A 17,030-nucleotide genomic window follows, 5' to 3' on the forward strand; every position below is an offset into this window, starting at 1 on the left:
GAGGGAAAAAAGACGTCGCCGGGTCCAGCCAGGGCCTGGCGGGAGGGGGCAGTCCGGGTGTGGCGGGGTGGGGTGGGATGAGGGAGGAGGTGGCGAGGGCTGATGGAGATGGGGGCGGGGGTCCTGGAGCGGCGCTCGCAGTTCTAGGGGCGCGCTCGGAACCCTCGGGCCCCCGTGCGGGCAGGGGCCGCAATTTCCGTTTTAATTAAAGTGCGGCCGCCTCGGCCCCCCGGACTCCGCCCCCTCCCCTCTTATCGCCCCATCGCAATAAAGTCTCCAGCGCGCCGCGTGGCAGCCAAGCGCACTCGGCAGCCCCCCTCCGCGCGCCCCGCAACCCAGGAGACGCGGGAGATGGCCCCCCTCCCTCCTGGGCCGGGCTGTCTCCAATAGGGGACCAAGGGCGCCTTTATTTTCTGCCTCCTTGATTCTCGGCAAACAGGGACGGGGCGGGGTGTGTGTTTGGGGGTATACCCGGTTCCCCCTTGGACCCCTCTCCGCCAGCGGCCTCTTCCCCACCTGCTCCCGCCCCGTTGCCGTTCCCCCTCCTCCTCCCTCCCCTGCCCCCATCCCATCCGAGCTCCGTCTCCAGGCTGCGTTATCTGCATCTTCACTTTTAAATTTCCGCTTCCCTCCCTCTCGCCTGTCGCTGCGCTCAGGTCCCCGCAGCAGTGGCTCCCTTTATCTCTACCCACCCCCGCGCCTTCGCCCACCTCTCCTCCCGGCTCTCCCATAGAGACTCTAGCCCTGCCTTAAGTCCCCCAGCTTTCTGGCTTTCGCCCCATTTCCCCACTTAGTCCAGCCCCCTAGGCCTCACTCTGGGCAGCTCCCCTGGCAGCTCCCATTTCCTGGTTCTCTGCGTTGCCTTGCTGGGCCTTCCCCTTGGGTCTGGCCTCTGCTCTCCCCAGCTGCCTTCTCTTCCCTGGCCTCTCCCGTTCCTCTCCCTCCCCGCCTCTTCATCTATGACATCTCCACCAGACATCATCCCTGCTGGCTTTTCCTGGTGAGCTCCAATCCCCACCTTCCACCCCACCCTTCTCCCAACCCCATCCTCTCAGCCTTCCTTCCACCCTCCCTACGGCTCCCTGACTGTTATCCCTCAGCGCTGAAGCACCGGGACAAGTTGTGTATGGTTACAAAGCTGAAGGCCCACTCCAAGAAAATGGCACCTTATCTTGTTTTAAACATTCGTTTGAAATTCAGAGAGATGCGAGGAGAGAGATCTTCCAACTGGCTCTGATCTTCCAGATGGCTCTGATGGCCAGGGCTGGGCCAGGCCAAAGGCAGGAGCTTCATCCCAGTCTCCTAAATGGGTGGCAGGGGTCCACACTTGGGCCATTCTCCACTGCTGTCCCAGGCGCATTTGCAAAAGCTGAATTGGAAGAGCAGCTGGCAGCTGCTACAGCACAAGGCCAGCTGCACCTTTTTCTAACTCTTGTGGAGATGCCCAGGTGGCTGCTCTGAGCTCTGGAGTCCCTGGGTCCCTGGGGGACTTCTGGGAGGAGCAGGTTAAGAAGGGGCACTGGCTGACCAAAACCCCCATGGCCAGGGGCAGCTGTCACAATCCATGTTCTCCAGGCCTCAGTCTTTACTGCTTGAGCCCAGGGACTGGAGAAGCCTGAGAGTAAGCAGGGTCCAAGGGTGCCCAAGGGAGGCTGGGGCAACCCCCCAACCCATCCATCCTTGTGTGCAGTAGCTGCTGAAGTGCTTATGGCGGGGTGGAAGGTGCATAGGGCCAGAGAGGATCATGAAGTGGGGTAGTGGCAGGGAGGAATGGAGGATCCCAGACCCCAGAGAGTCTGAGAGCAGCTGGGAATGGGGTGGCTGCCAGGTCTGGACATGGAAGCCAACAGGCCAGGCTGTACCTTGGGGACCAAACTCAGGGCTATGCCAGAGGGGAGGATCTTGAAGGTGGGGCTGGAATGCCAATCCTTCTGATGCCCTTTTATCCCTCCCAAACCTCTATGGACGGAAAAACGAAAGGAGCAGAGTGTCAGAGCTGGGGGAGCCACGTGGGAGAGTCCATGGAGTGCTCTCTCAGCAGGAGGGAGAGGCCTAAGGATAATTTCCCAGAGAGAGGGTCCTCCCAGATGTCCAGCAATCCAGGCTTGGTGCTCTCCTACCCCCACCAGAGCTAGGTGCTCAAGGGGTGGGGATGCTGGGGAAGTTGGAGTGTGGGGAGGGTATCCTGCCAGGGTGGAAGAGGCCCATAGATGAAGTTTCTCCCTCATCCCCTCTGGCCTGGCTGGGTGCTGCCCCCTTAGTATCCCGCAGGCAACCCTGGTCCAGTCCAGAAAGGCTGGAGGGGCAGGAGGACTTGAGGTGAGAATTCTCACTGCCAGCCTGGCCTCTGCGACCCACTCTCCTTCCAGCTGCTGATAGGTGTGGCGGGCACAGCCTGAACCACCCCTTCCCCGATCTAGGAAGCGGTCGGTCGTGGTGGCCAGGGCTGCAGCACCCCAACTCTTTCATTGTACTGATGGGGAAACTAAGGTTCTGAGACCCCCGACCCACCAGGAGCCATGCTACCACACTGCCTGAAGCCATCTTTGCAGACCTCTCCTGGAGACCACAGACCCACCTGGTGGGACAGGCACCAGATCTCCATTCATTGCCTTATCATTTCAAAGCAGGCAACTGAGACACAGGCTGCTGGACTCCTTTGGGATCTGAGTTCAGCGATGTCTTAGTTGTGAAAATTTGTTGTTGGGGGGTAGAGGTATACATAACCTCTGACTTTTGTCTCCTTGCCTGTGAAACAGGGAGGCTGGGACCCCCCCAACATCCAGCATTCCGAGCTTTACTGAAGCAAACACATAAAGGGATTGGACAGGTCCTCTAGGTCAAGCTCTGGTCATGATCACCCTTCCCCAGGGAACAGGAAAGAGCCAATGCCCAGCCAGGAACCTCGGAAAAGCTGGGGCTCTGCTGAAGCTTGAGGCTTTAGTTACAGTTCCAGTCTGCTCTGCTTAGCCTGGACTTGGGGGTCGGGGCCCTGTGTTCAGATTCTGTCTCTTGCCAGCAGTGCTCCTACTTCCTGGAGCCCTGATGGAGAACTGAGTGGTAGTGGTAGGAGGGTATATGAGGAGGACCAAAACCATCAGGGTCTGTGAACTCAGAGTCTATTAAAGTGCAGAATTGGTACCCCACTTAAAGATCTAACTCTATGATCTATGGAGAGGGGGACAGGTTGTGATATGGATGGACCGGAAAAGAGCGTGGTGATGGGGAGACCCTACACTGACCTTCCTTGGCACTGACCTTCCCTGGCACTAGAAGCACCAGAGGTCCCTTGCAGCAATCTTGTGAGATAATACAGGTGCTCAATCCCACCAAAGAGGGCATGGAGGCTCCGAGGTGCCAGGCGGTGGGATACCTGGTCCAACCCAAGGGTTCTTCTCAAAAGAACACATTCTCAACTTCACACAGCTGGACCCTGGGGCAACTGCCCAGGTTAGTTTTGACAACTCTCCAAATTCTGGAAAACTTTTTTAACCTATGCTAGGGCAATCTGGACAATTCATGCCCACCCTGGAGACTTGAAAGTAGCCCTGAAGGACAAGAGAACTGGAATCCCAGGGGTCTTAGAAGACTCTGCCTATGGAGCACCAAGGAGATCTTTAAATGGGCTAAGGAAGAAACCAAGAAAAATGCACCCTGATGCCAGTGCCAGGGCGCCAGGCTGCTGCTGTATACCTTGTGACCTTCAGCCACCACTTGCCCCTTAACCCAGTGGCTGGAGCAGGGGAGTGACCCCTTTGGCATCTGAACCCTCTAAAGCAGAGGGAGAGAGCAAGAAGGCTCAATATACCGCTGCTGCGGGTGCTGGAGTTCAAGACCCATGCAGGGGACTGCATTTAGAAGGCTCTGCGGACTGGGTTCACAGAAAGGAAGTCTCCCAGATAGGAGACTCTGGGAGGCAGTGGGACCACCCACTAATTCTTCTGAGAATGGAGAGGCCTCCTTGGTTGGGGGGGGGAGGGTGGTGGAGAGTGAGACTGGGAGTTAGAAGCCTAAAAGAACAGGGGTTAGAAAATTCCATCCTTCTTGACAGCCCCCGGCCCCTGGATTCGTGGCTGTTGAAATCCACCTCTGTGCCCTGGTCCAGGGCTGTCTGTCTTACCGGGAGGAAGGCAGAGATGCCATCTGTGCTAACAGTACCCAGGGTCCCAGCTGGTCTTTACCAAGAACTGAGGTGGCTAATTATCCTTCACAAGATCTGTGGGATCCTTCCCAACCCCACCAGCTCCCGCCCAGGCCTGCTTATGCCTGAGTCACAGGTCCTGGAACCTGAGGCAAGGGTCTGATTGGTTCAGAGAGGGCCCTCAGAAGATGATGATGACACACCACAAAATGAGGGGCAGGTAGGTTTGGAAGTCTTTATTGAGGATCCCTAAGGCAGGTGGCATCTGTGGCTGGCCAACCTAGTGCTGGACTCTCCGGATGGACTGCAGCTGTCCTGTGTGGGCTTGCGTGCCGAACTCGCCATAGTTCCGGAACTCGCCGCTGTGCCGGTCCCGCTCCAGTATGTACTGGTAACCCCGGTAGCCAGGATACTGGTAGGCCACCCAACTAGGGGCCAGGGATTGCATAGGGGTGGTGAGTAGGCCCCCACATCCCTCTACTCTCCCTGACTCAGCTGCCAAATCCCAGCTTCCACACCCCATAGGTGGATCTCTCTCTAGCCTACCCACTGCTCCATCTTCCTGCCACCTGCCTCATCTCGGGTCCCCTCTTCACCCTCCCCTGCTTTTTAGTGCCTTTCTCTGCCCCCCACTCTTCCTCCCCGCACCCATTCCTTTTCTTCCTTCCTACCCAGTCTGCCTTGCTTTAGATTCCAAATCCCCAGCCCCTCTCTTTACTCTGTCCTTTGGCTCCACACACCATGGCTTCCAAACTCCTCCCACCTCCCAGGTTCCAGGTCCAGTACTCACGCTCCAGAGCTGACTTTGAGGGAGCCCACCTCCTTACTGGCCCATCCCATGGAGGGTAGGGATGGGTAATCATCGCTGAGTTCGAACTTGCAGCCTTGGAAGTTCTCCCCTTCAAACAGTGTCACGCGACTGTCACTGTGGTTCTGTGACACAGGAAGGTTTGTTGAGGGGGGGAGGCGAAGCAGGGATGCCCCACAAAAGTGTGTTGGTGGCCCCACCCTTGGGTCTGTTCTCCCACCCAACTGCCCCCAGAAGCTGTGCAGCCATTTGGGCCCCTCAAGCACCCAGGAGCTTACCCTCTGCTACCTGACAGTTGGGAAACTCAGAGGTATTTGGGCTGAGACGATAAGAGTAGGGAATGAGGGAGTAAGGAGTGGGACAAGGGTGGCAGTGGAGGGGGGTTCTGATTTTCAGGACAGAGCTAGAGGGCATCTTGTGGCATGGGACTGTTTTGCAAGAGGAAAATCAGGTCTAGAGAGAAACCATTAACCAGGAGTTTTCTTAAGGGCCTTAGTAACCATCCAGCCCCTGCCCAGCACCCAGGGCAGGATGTCTCCCAGGCTAGAGCCAAGGGGTGTGGGATGCTGGGTGGTCAGGGCCTAAGTCCTAGCTGCTTGTTAGCTTCCCCAGCCCCAGCTTCCCTTTCAGGGTTCCTCTGCCTCGTGAAATGGAAACACTGGGCTGGGCTGGGCTGGGCTGGATCTTCTGCTGTGCACCCCAGGCCTCATCTGTACCAAACTTTACATGAACAGAATATGTGAATCTTCTCTTCTGTGTCTTTTATTCATTACTACCTCCAACACACACACACACACACACACACGCCCTATTCTCAGCCTTCATCCTGTGCTCAGTTCTAGTCCACATATTAACTCTTGTTATCCTGCCGGTGTCTTTGTACCTGTATTAACAGCAGCTGCCCAGCCTCACCTAGGACCTCAGAGCTGTCCGCGGTGCTGATATCAGCGTACTTCGCCCACACCTTCAACGCTAACTTTTGGAGACCCTTTCAGGACGCTAGGAGCCAGGCGTAACTGCCCATCCAGGAGGAGTTTGTTTACACTCTCCGGGGCAGAGGGCGATGGGCCAGGGCTGGGGGCTAGGAGACCAAGGAGGAAAGGGAATGAATTGTGCTCACTGCGCAGAGCACCGGCCTGAAGGACAGCAGCTGGTTGCTGTGATGGCCGCTGCTGCCGCTCCAGGCGCTCCAGCGCGGGTAGTCTCCCTTCTCCAGGATGAACTGCTGTCCCTGGCAGTCGGGGTACTCGAAGGCTACCCAACTGCAAGAGGAGACAGGAAGCTGAGCAGCATCTGCTCCAGCCGCCCCCCTGTGTTCAGCCCAGTATTTTCCTCAAAACGCAGCGCTTTTGTTGACGTGCCCGGTGTTTGGCAGTCCCATCCTCCTGGAGGGCCCACTGTGGCGGCTGCTGTTCCGGCTGCGACCTCGAGGAGCCCCATCTTTGCACTCCAGGCACCCCTCCACACACACGTACAGCGCAGATGGGAAGGAACTTTACAGGCTAGAAAAATCGCTCTACTGAGCGCTCCTACCACAAAGGTTAAGGCGCGCGAAGGAGGGAGGTTTGCCATCGCTGCCTGCTGTCTACCTTCGCACAGAGAAGAGCTTGGAAAGGATCATAATTGCATTGGAAACCCCTTGGGACCCAGGTCCCAGTTTGCTCCACGGGGACCAGAAGGCGTCTCCCTCGGGGCACCCCAGGCTGAAGGGCACCAAACTGGCGCCTGAGGAGCCAGCAGCCTCGCACCCTCCTCTCCCGCCACGCCACGGCCGAGTCACCACTCACGCGCCGTTTTCCACCTTGACGGAGCGCACCCTGCGCAACCCTCCGCGCTCGCCCACGTTCGTGCAGTCGCTCAGCAGCCGGCAGCGGCGGCCCTGGAAGTCCTCCTCCTCCCACAGGGTGAGGCAGGCGGGCGCGGGACCCGGCGTGGAGGCGCTGCTCATGGCACTGCGCACAGAAAGAGCGTGGATACTCCGTCAGCGTCTCGCCTGCAACTCTCTTCTCAAGGAGGGAGCGGGGTATGGGATCTGGGCTGCTCAGGGACTCCCCCTCATCCCACCCTTCCCTTCCAGGGTGCAGAACCGGGTAGTCACCGGGTGGGTGAGCGCGGCGCACCAGGAAAACGGAGAGGCTGCGCGCGGGTTGGCCGTGCGGAGCTTTATATGTAGGCCTGGCCTGGCGTCCCGTACCCTCTCCCGCTGGCCCGGGGTGGGGGTACCCCCGGAGGTAGCTGAGTCAGCGGATGGACTGCAGTCTGCTCTGGCTCCCGGCGGCTGAGCCCTTTCCCCAGGCCGCCGATCTGGCCCCAGCGCGTGGGAATTACAACGGAAAGTGCTGAGCCACGCGTCCAGCGCCCGTCCAGGCCCTGGCTGACTCGGCGCTTTCTTTTTTTCTTTCTTTGGTGCCTGAGCCTTGCAGGGCAAGCAGGGCTTCGGGGTGCAGGCCGGCCCCTCCCTGGCCAAGACCGGAGCTCCGATGCTCGCTTGCGGCCTCTTGCTAAGACTGCGCGTCCCCCAAAGATTTTCCCAGGGTTAGCTAAGCTCCACCCATCACTTGTGCAGCCCCAAGTGGAGGCCTTTCTTCCAGCCGGGGTAGAAGAGGTCATCCACCTTCGGCCGCCGCCTCGCCACACCCTCCTAGCCTCCTTTCCTCCCGCAGGAGCGATCCAGCGTCGACCCCTTCCTCCCAAGGCTGCATTCCCAGAGCTTGCGCGGGATTCCGGGATTCCCCCGCGCCCTGGAGTCGAGAGGAGGCAGTAAGCAGGTCTCGCCACGTGGCGGCGTCACGAAGGAGAGCATGGCGGGAGCAGAGCAGGTGGAAGGAACGGAAACCAGGTCCAAGGCCGAGGCTCCCTGCACGACGGATCCACTTCGGCTCCACCCTGGACCCAAGACGCTGCCAGGTCCCTAGCTCACATACCTTAGCGCCGGGGTGCCGGGGGGGGGGGGGGCCCAGGTCCGCCTGCTCAAGCTCTCGCTTGCCCCAGCTCGACTCATTCTAACAATCGACTGGTGCACCAGGCGCCAGGCATCAGCATTGTGTCTGCCCTGTCAGAAACGAAAACTCTGGAATATTTTGCAACGTGGTGTAAGTGTCACCACCAACAAGTGGTCGAGCTGGGCTACTGTTAAAAGGTCTTGGACTCTCCCCGCTCTCCCAATCCCCAGGCTAGGGATGAGGAGCAGGAGAAAGAAGGGGAGGAGAAAGAAGAAAAGGAAGGCTTAGAGATCCAGGGAGTTGTGGCCAAAAGGAAATGCCCTCAGCATTTAAAGAAATAATTATCGGAAAAACAGATTTACAGAGAAAAGAGACAAAGAAGGATTTTCTATCCACTGATTTACTCCCCACATTGCCACACAGCCGGAGCTGAGCCAATCCAAAGCCAGGAGCTTCTTCCAGCTTTCCCACACAGGTACAGGGTCCCAAGGCTTTGGGCTATCCTTGGCTGCTTTCTCAGACCATAAGCAGGGACCTGAAAGGAAAATTGAACAGCCAGGACACAAATCAGCACCCATAGGGATCCCGGCGTTTGCAAGCTAAAGATTAAGTTTATCCAGTTAAGCTATCATGCTGGCCCTTGGACTCAGCATTTGCAACAGGATTTCCTAACCCTTGTAGATATCCAGAGACACAAAGGCTTCTTGTAAAACTGTGAGTTTTCCTTCATGGTGGAGAGTGGGGTGGGGGCTGGGGCATGTATTCTAGCAGAACTGAGAGGGCAGAGAAGGGAGTTCGTGTTTGGTTTCTTCCCTGAGCCAGGCCAATGAGTAGATACAGAAGCAGGGCCTTGTTCAAACACAGGGCTAGACAAATTTCAGCAAGGGCAGAACTCAGACCTTCCAGCCAGGGTCTGACATTGCCCATCTGAAAGGGCTCTTAGGCCAGCTCTAAGCAGCTCAGCAGGGCCAGCCAGGCCTGCTTGCTGGCCAGGCTTTCCACACAGGTTCCAATTACCTGCAGTGTGGCAATCACAAGAGTTAGGCAGGCTGGCCCCTCCTAGGTCACTTCCTGGAATGCTGCCACTACATACCCCACTGACCTATTCTATGATGCCTCGCATTGGGGCCACGCTGCAATGGCCTCTCCATCTCTTGGTGAAATACATCTAAATTGCTCTCTTTTACACTAGTGTTAGCTCCATGTCAAGGGACAGGGGCTGCCTCTGTTTCTGTCTCTATTTGCCCTCAAGCCTGGCACCAAGCTGGGTATACTGCACACACTCAATAAAACTTTTCGAGTGGCCTAACAAGGTGGTCATATATGCGCCAAATGTTGGCAGGGAATGGGTGCACAGGAGTGTCTCTAGGGGTGGAGGACCTTGAGGTAACGTCCCTGCCGTCCCCTCCAGCCCTGAAGTTCTGGCCTGCTGAGAACAGCTACCGCAGGGCAAAGGCTCGAGCTCCCACATGGTCAGGAGGAAATGGCCCAAAACTGGCCAGTGCTGTGCATCTGCCTCACAGGGATTTGAACAAACACAAATAGAGCATTGTTTCTCCCCACATCACAAGAGCAGAATCCGATGAGCGCCCCTATCCTGGATTTCACAATCGGGGCTATGGCGGCTAGGAGGAGTTCAATCCCAGCTTCCCTCCATTCTTTCTCCACATCCTCATCTCTCAGTGGCACATGGTAGCCACCAGGGGGAGCGAGCAGGCCGGGCTGGCCAGAGGTTGAGGCGGGTGGAAGTTTGGCGGCCAGTGGGAGGCTGGGGTGGGCGCGGGAGCAAATGCGTCGGGCTGTGTGTCTGCGCGCCTGTGAGGCGGACCCCGTGGGTTATCCCTGAGGTGTGTGTGTGTGTGTGTGTGTGTGTGTGTGTGTGTGTGTGTGTGTGTGTGTGTGTGTGTGTGTGTGCTCATCCGGCTCTGGAGCTGGCCACGTGCTGCTCAGAAGGCCGTGTTCCCTTGGGAGGCGTGTGTGGCGGGGTGTGTATATGTGGAAGGGGGGAGTGAGTGGGTGTGGGTGGGGATGGGTTTGTGTGTGAGGCGGTGTGTGTGTGGATGTGGGGTGTGTGTGGGTTTGTGTGTGTGAGATGTCTGTGGTGGATGGAGACTAGAGGGTGCTATGTGGTGTGGGGTGGGGGGAGGGCTTCAGCTTCCAGGGTTCCATGTTAGAACCGAGTCCCGCTGGGATTTAGATGAGGATCCCACGGATGAGAGAAGGCCCGCTTCCCAGTCCCGGTCGTAGGTTCTGATCCAGGCACCAGATGGCCCCTCCCTTTTTCCATGCCCTCATTTCCTCCCCACAAGAAGGGCCCTCACCCAGGCGTTCAGTTCCAGCTGCTGGAGCCCAGCTCTTGTCCGTGGGCACACCCTTGACGTTCTCTCACATGCGGGCTCAAAGTCACCCTGAAAGGGAAGACAGAGGCCCTGAGGGGAAGGGGCCCCTGGTGGAGCCGGCTAGATCCCCAGGGTGACGGGGGCCCCTGCCTGAGTTTCAGGCTGCTGCTGTTCCTCCACCCCACCCACCCTGGCTGGTGCAGCTCAGCCCGGCTTCCCCTTCATCCCCACCCCGTGGCTCCCTCCCACCCCCGGCAGCTGTTCCTGTTTGTTTTCCCAGATCAGTGGCGCTCAGAAGCTTCCGGAAGGATGGATGCCCAGGTGGCTTTGTTTGCCGGCTCAGCACTGTCACCCCCACCCCCTCCACATGACGGTCCCGCTTCCAGGCACGGGGCTGCAAGTTAGGTGGACACACACACACACACCATCTCCTGATGTCCACCTAAAAGAGCCTGATGATCACTCCGGGATTTTATCATGTTCAGAGAACCCCAACCCTGACCTCATACAACTCTGCACATCTTCAAGGGGACGTGAGCACCTTCAGAGACAGACTCAGGACCTCGTCCTGCCCTCTGCCCCTTCTCCCAGGGTTTCTCCAAAATATGCATCCCATGCACACCTGTAAGATCCCACAGAGCAACCCTCCCCCTCTTCAGCTGAGAGTTCTGGGGAGGCTTCTCAGATCCCAGGCTGACCCTTCCCCTATGGGGACACAGATCCTACACAGAAAGACCCCACCCAATCATCTGGGACCCCTTGACTCTATGGCAGGCACAGCCTCCTAGGATCCCCTCCCCCTCACACACCCTCCCCTCACCATAGGAGCCCCCTGTCCTTATCAGTACCCTGCTTTTCGATACCATTGGGCAACTCAGAGGGGCTGCTGGCCAATGCCCTGGTTGCCTGTCAGTCCCCTCCCCCTCATTTTCCTGGGAAATCATGCAGGGCTTTGGCGACTCCAGATGCAAATGCCATGCATGGTGCCTTCCTCCACCCTGGCACCATCAGTGGGCCTCCTGCATCCCCACCCCCATGCCAGGTCTGCAACGGGCAGATGAGCACTTCCCCTGGGGGCAGTGGGTGCTGGGCTGGTCTCCTGGGAAACAGAGATAACTCCTGGCAGAGACCAGCCTGACGCAGGCAGGCCAGGGACAGCGCCCCGCCCACCAGCACAATCTCCTGCCTGCTGAAAACAGCAGGGTCCCTCTTGCCTGCTGCTTGCTCAGTGGGACTGGAGAACTGGCCAGTGTCCAGGGCTTGTTGCCACTCAATCCCTGGGACACAAAGGCCCTGGGCTTGCAAGAGCATAGAGAGGAGGCACTGGTACACAGATGTTCTATCAGCTGGAAGCTGTCACTTACAGCTGCAGGCAGACAGGAACCATCCCACACACTACACACCTGCCAGTCTGCTTTTGGGGTTCAGTATACGCCTCCATCTCCTCCCTCCTTTAGGGGCAGATAGCACCTCACTTTTTCCTCCTGATATATTCTGTGCTACACACCATGTGTTATGTGTGCATTGGGCCCATGCACGAGCGAGCTTGTGGGTTCTGCCTTTATAAATTGGATGAACTAGCTTTTAAACATTTTTAAATTTATTTGAAAGGCAGAGTTACAGAGAGAGGGAGAGATATCTCCCATCTACTGGTTCGCTCCCTCTAATGGCCACAACAGCCTGAGCTGGGCCAGGCTGAAGCCAGGAACCTGGAGCTTCATTTGGGTTTCCCACATGGATGGCAAGGGCCTAAGTACGTGTGTCATCCTCTGAGGCTTTCCCAGGTACCAAAAAGGATTGTGGATTGGCAGCACAACAATCTGGACTCTAAATGCCAGTATTGCAGGCAGTGGCTTAACTTTGCTGTACCACAATATCTGCTCCATGGCTATTACTGTTGTGGCTATTTTTCTTTTCTTTCTTTCTTTTTGAAAGGCACAGTAACACACAGAAATAAAAGGATGGAGGAGGGATGTGCACAAGGGCGAATGAGCTTCCATCTGCTGGTTCACTGCTCAAATGGTCATCATGGCCAGGGCTGGGTTAGGTCTAAAGCTCCATCCCAATCTCCCTTTTAGATGGCAGGAGCTCCAAGAGGTTCAAACATGCTCCTGCCGCCTCTGATGCATTGGCGGGGAGCTGGATGAGTAGCAGGGACTCAAACCACTGCTCTCCTATGTGGTACATGTTGCTGTGCTGCATGCTGGCCCCCTTCCTTTTTATATATGAGAGATGGAGACCCTCTCCTATGGCTCCCCTGCCAAAATACCCACCAATACTCCCCCTTCTCAAGTACTGGGTTGGGTCAGGCAGAACTCAGTCCAGGTTTTTCCCATGGGTGACAAGGGCTCAAATATTTGGATACCTGTCTGGGCCTCCTAGGTATACAACAGCCAAGAAGCTGGAATCTCTGATCCCCATGACCTGCCCCCTACCCACCTCCCTCAACCCCATGGGGGATGTGGGTGTGTTAATTGCTGGGCACAATGACCATCCATGGCTGTGTTTTTAACTGACTTTGTTATACTGTTCTGTCCAACACCCCTAGGGCAAGACTGGCCTGGCCCGGTGGAGTGCCCAAGGCAACAAGTATAGCCCACTCTGGCTGAGCGCTGGGTGACATGATGCCACTCTGCTCCAGCTTGGTAAGATCTGGGCAGAGGGGTAAGAGGTGTAACCCAGGCTTGTTCTTGCCCAGGAAGGCCTGTGTTTGGGGATACAGCCGAGGCCTGGTTTCTGACAGTGTTGGTCCTGGCACCCTATTTGGCCATTGGCCAGTTGCTTTCCCTCTTGGCAGGGGGTGAGGGGAGGGAAGAGGGTCTCAGCTGTGTTCTGGGACCCTGGGGTGCCTTGGGCAGGGCTCCCACTGCTTGCCACACTGACTCTGCCAGCACCGCCTCCGCCACCCCCTGGCCTAGCCAGAGTGAGGGGCGAGTTGCCGCGTCTCCATGGGGACTAATCTCCAAGAAGGTCAGCGAGGCTGTGGTGCTGCCTTGGCCGGATGGGGATTAGCACCTGGGGTTGAGGCCCCCTTCCAGCCTCCGCACTTTCACACGGACCCTGGATGGCCTCCAAGCCCAGCCTGGCCAAGGCTGGGCTGAGTGGGTGGAGGCAGCGCAGCAGGCACAGCACTTGGGTTGTCCAGCCTTGACCACGAGGGAAAGGACAAGGGGGAGAGGTGGGGTCCGATCTCTGCACCTCCCTTGCCCTTTTGCACCTGTCTTCTGATGGGGAAGAGGAAAAGGATCTCTCATGACAGGGGATCACTGCCCCCTCCCCCTCTCCCAGTCCTGGCTGTCCCCCATTCGCTACCTACTTAGGAGCCAAGAGCCGCCTCTGTATCCTCTGCTGAGGTGATCTCCTGCCCCTGGTGGGGTAGGACTAGTTCCTCAGTTTACCCTTCCTCCACATGCCTGAGCCTCCTCCCTCTGGCTGCCCGGTCTGCCTTTCTGCAGTTCCCTTTTCCCTGTTCTCTTGGGGTGGTGGGGTGGGGGGAGGAAAAGAGGGGTCCCTCTTCCCTGGCTTCTCTCCAGTTTCTCCTGGTGGCCTCCTGGGATGGGGGTTCTTGGGCTTTCCCACTGCCCTCACCCTCACCCCATGGCTCTGGCCTGCACATCTGTCTGCCCAGGGTGTCCTTCTGCCCTCTGGCCCAGCCTCTTTCCCCTCTTCCTCCCTCCCCACTTCTCCGTGCCTGCTGCCCTCCACCTGCTCCAACCCTTTTTCCATTTCCCCCCTACCTACTCCCTCCCCCCACCCAGGGTGCTGACAGGGACGACAGGAAGCAGGCGGGAGGGGGAGGGGAGCTCCTCGCCCAGCAGCTGCTGAGCACCCCTATCCAGCCCAGCACCTGCAGGCCTGCCAGGCACCCAAGAGACTCCGCCCCTGCAGGGAGGGGGCCTGGGGGGAGAGGGGGCAGAAAGGCCAGATCTCTGGATAATTGGCCAGGAAATGTGGGCCTAGGGGCTGGGTGGGGGCTGAGGAGATCAGGCCCTGAGGGGGAAGGGGCCTTGTTTCTCTGCTGCAGGGACAGACCCCAGCTCCATTGCTGCCTTTAGTCTTCCCTTTGTCCCTCCCTCTGAGGGCCTGTCTGTGGTGTGTGTGTGTGGTGAGGGTCAGCAGATCTCATCCCCGCCAGGACCAGAAACCTGGTGGGGGAGGCCAGGCTGGGGCTGCACATGCCTTCCTGCCCCTCTGTCCATCCCTGCTCCCTGCTGGGAGCCCACAGGTCTGCCCTGGTCCTGGGGCAGTCCACTCTCCCCAGACCTGCCTGGCATCTGTCAGACCCCATCTCAACCCCTCCCTTTTCTCCAGGCTAGGGACTTAGCCCATCCCTGGGGCCTCTGGGCAGGGGTGAGGCAGCCTTGGAGGGGAGCTAGGGGAGCAAGAGCAGCAGAGTGAGTGGTAACAGAGGGGCAACAGGTCAGCACCCCCAAGAACATTTAATTTCAAGGCATGTTTACTTGTTCCTGTCCCCCCCCCCCCGGGGGCTGCCGCAGCCTGGTTGTGGATCGGGGAGGCATAGGTACCCACCAAGCTCCCCCACCCAAGGAAGAAAACCTGGGGATTTTCTTGGTGTCTAATGAGTCTTCCTCCAGCCCGGGCCTAGATGGGCCCCTCACTCGGGCTAGCTCAGCATCCCTACTTTTTTGTTTGTTTTTAGAAGACTGTCACCCAGCTCAGGCTCTGCCTACTTCAGGGCTTACATGGAACCCGCCCCCCCCCATTTTGGGCTCTCCAAGCAGGAGGCCAGTGAGCTTTGGGGGGAGTGTGGTGCACCCCTATGTCCTCCTCTGCCACAGCAGATCTACGCTTGGGTCACTGGATGGCAGGGTTTGGGGGTGACCAGGAGGAATTTGTCCCTGCTGGGTTGTGCCTTCAATATTCTTAGCCTCCTACGCAGCAGGAGGGGGTAGGTGGGTGCACCCCCCTAGGCAGCCCCAGCTGACTCAACATGGGGTCATGGAGTTTGGGAAAGGGGGTGAGAGGCTATGCCTGGTACCCTGTGTTTGTCATTGTCGATCAGTCAGTTGGGGACCAAAGAAGGCGGCAGGGAGTGAATACCCAGGATGCTGGCAGCAGCACCCAAAAGTTGGGAGGAGTGAATTTGGGGTTGGCCCTATCTGGATTTTCCACACCTCCCAGCTGGAGCTCCAAGCCCTCTGGGGAACTTCCCAGCGTGGCTAGGAGCCCAGGAACCAGGATATGAATCTGGGCAGGCCCTGGCCCTCCAGGAGGCCAGATCCCCTGGGGCCAGGAGGTGACTAAAGTGTCCTGAGACAGAGCCCGACTAGAACCAAGTATGGACACTCCCTCTCCACACTCCAGCGGTTCCTTCCTGTTTCTCTCCGGCCCCCAGCCTCCCCCCCAGCCCCCCTCATCCACACTGCCATCCGGTATCATCCAGGTTCCAGCCAGGCAGCGAGGGAACTGCAGGTCTGATGGCAGCGACCGGATCTCCCCCTGAGAGCGGCCACAGCTTCCCCAACCCAGATGGTGGCGGCGGCGGTGGCAGGTGCCTGCGTGGCGACGGGCCCGTGGACGAGTGCCGAGAGGCCGCCCCTGCCTCACGCGAGCCGAACGAACAAAACGCTCAGATCCGGTTTGTGCGAGGGGCTCGTCGCGGGGCGGGAGCGGACGGCCCGGGTGGGGGTACCCGGCAAGGGCCCCCATCGGCGATCTCCGGGTGCTGGATCTTCCGCGAGCGAGCGCAGTCCGCTGGGCGCTCCGCTATGCCTCCGCCCTCACCTGGTGCGCCGGTGAGGCTGACACGTCGGCGGCCGCCGCAGGTGCGCTCGGGGCCCGCCCCTGCCTCCGGGACGCCCTCCACCCGGCCTTCCCGCCTCCCTGCGCCCTCGCCGGGCCCTGTTTGGCTCGGTCCCCAGCCCACGCCCCGGAGTTTGTGCCGGAGCCGGGCTCAGCGCACCCTTATACGGCCGGCTCAGTCTCCGCCCCTAAACACACACACACACTCACTCACACACACTCACACCTGTCCGGGCGCCCGTTTGCTCGGGGCAAATATTGACTCCAGGAGGCGGAGCGCCCCCTTCCCCCCTCCCCTCCTCGCTCAGGCACTGCGACCGAGGCCTTGGCAGCGGGGGCTGGAGGGGAGGGTGCTGGGGACCTGGGCGCCTCTGGAATAACACCAGATGTCACTTTTCCACCCACCTGCGGGGCGGGGGAGGGGGTGGGGAGGAGCCGAGCACAGAGGCTGCCGGGTGTCCTAGGCTAAGAGGGATCCGCATCACCGCGGGAGCCGCGCAGACTGGGTAGTGTGGCCAGCTGTCCATTGGCGACTTCGACCCCCGCCCCTCAGACGGCTCCCCACCTCCACCCCACACCTGGTTCCTGGCCACCACTATATGCCTCACTTTCCCTTCCTTCCCAACCGCTTAACACAAGTTCTGGGAGCCGAATGCATGTTGCAAGGCAGGCCCGGCAGGTGCAGGGGACCCGGTGGGAGTGCGCGCCTTCCCCGCTGGCCCCACCGGGCGCTCTGTTCCTGTTCTCCAGGCCACGCGGAGGCAAAAGCCTCCAGGCCGCTCCGGGAGCGTCCCCCAGCGGCAAGGCTGGGCCCAGGGCCGGGCAGCGGAGCGGCGACAACTCTCACTCAGGGGCGCGGTGGAGAGGCGCCTCATCCTACCAGTCCTGTCTGGTAGCTGGCGGCCACGCCGTCGGCCCTGGTCCTTCCCACGACCCGGCACGCTCAGAGCCCACGCGCACTTCCCCACGTGGGAGCAATAAAGGACAAGAAGATACAGAGGGCCAAGCTGAACGCTTTACTTAGGGCTGGAGAGCAC

At 59.0% G+C, this 17,030-nt stretch overlaps 1 protein-coding gene across 1 annotated transcript; it reads right to left on the minus strand.

Moving 5' to 3' along the window:
* Positions 1-4,356: 4,356 nt before the first annotated feature.
* Positions 4,357-7,094, minus strand: CRYBA2 (crystallin beta A2). The gene is made up of 5 exons (XM_040986417.1): positions 7,048-7,094; positions 6,737-6,901; positions 6,070-6,211; positions 4,932-5,074; positions 4,357-4,569 (listed from the first exon to the last, which is right to left on the minus strand). Exons 2-5 carry the CDS (start codon positions 6,895-6,897, stop codon positions 4,422-4,424), a joined length of 594 nt encoding a protein of 197 aa, XP_040842351.1. The 5' UTR covers positions 6,898-6,901; positions 7,048-7,094; the 3' UTR covers positions 4,357-4,421.
* Positions 7,095-17,030: the final 9,936 nt, after the last annotated feature.

This window comes from Ochotona curzoniae, unplaced genomic scaffold, assembly GCF_017591425.1.
Source record: "Ochotona curzoniae isolate NIBS_2020 unplaced genomic scaffold, NIBS_Ocur_1.0 contig_4514, whole genome shotgun sequence".
Classification (NCBI taxonomy): Eukaryota; Metazoa; Chordata; class Mammalia; order Lagomorpha; family Ochotonidae; genus Ochotona; species Ochotona curzoniae.

What these genes read in the sequence shown, in the direction of transcription:
- CRYBA2 (XM_040986417.1), bottom strand. Translation starts at nt 6,897, where the DNA reads ATGAGCAGCGCCTCCACGCCGGGTCCCGCGCCCGCCTGCCTCACCCTG. An exon ending in TCAGGCCGGTGCTCTGCGCA is followed by an intron (nt 5,075 to 6,069) that starts GTGAGCACAATT and finishes CCTGTGTCACAG; the next exon opens with AACCACAGTGACAGTCGCGT. An exon ending in CTCAAAGTCAGCTCTGGAGC is followed by an intron (nt 4,570 to 4,931) that starts GTGAGTACTGGA and finishes CCTGGCCCCTAG; the next exon opens with TTGGGTGGCCTACCAGTATC.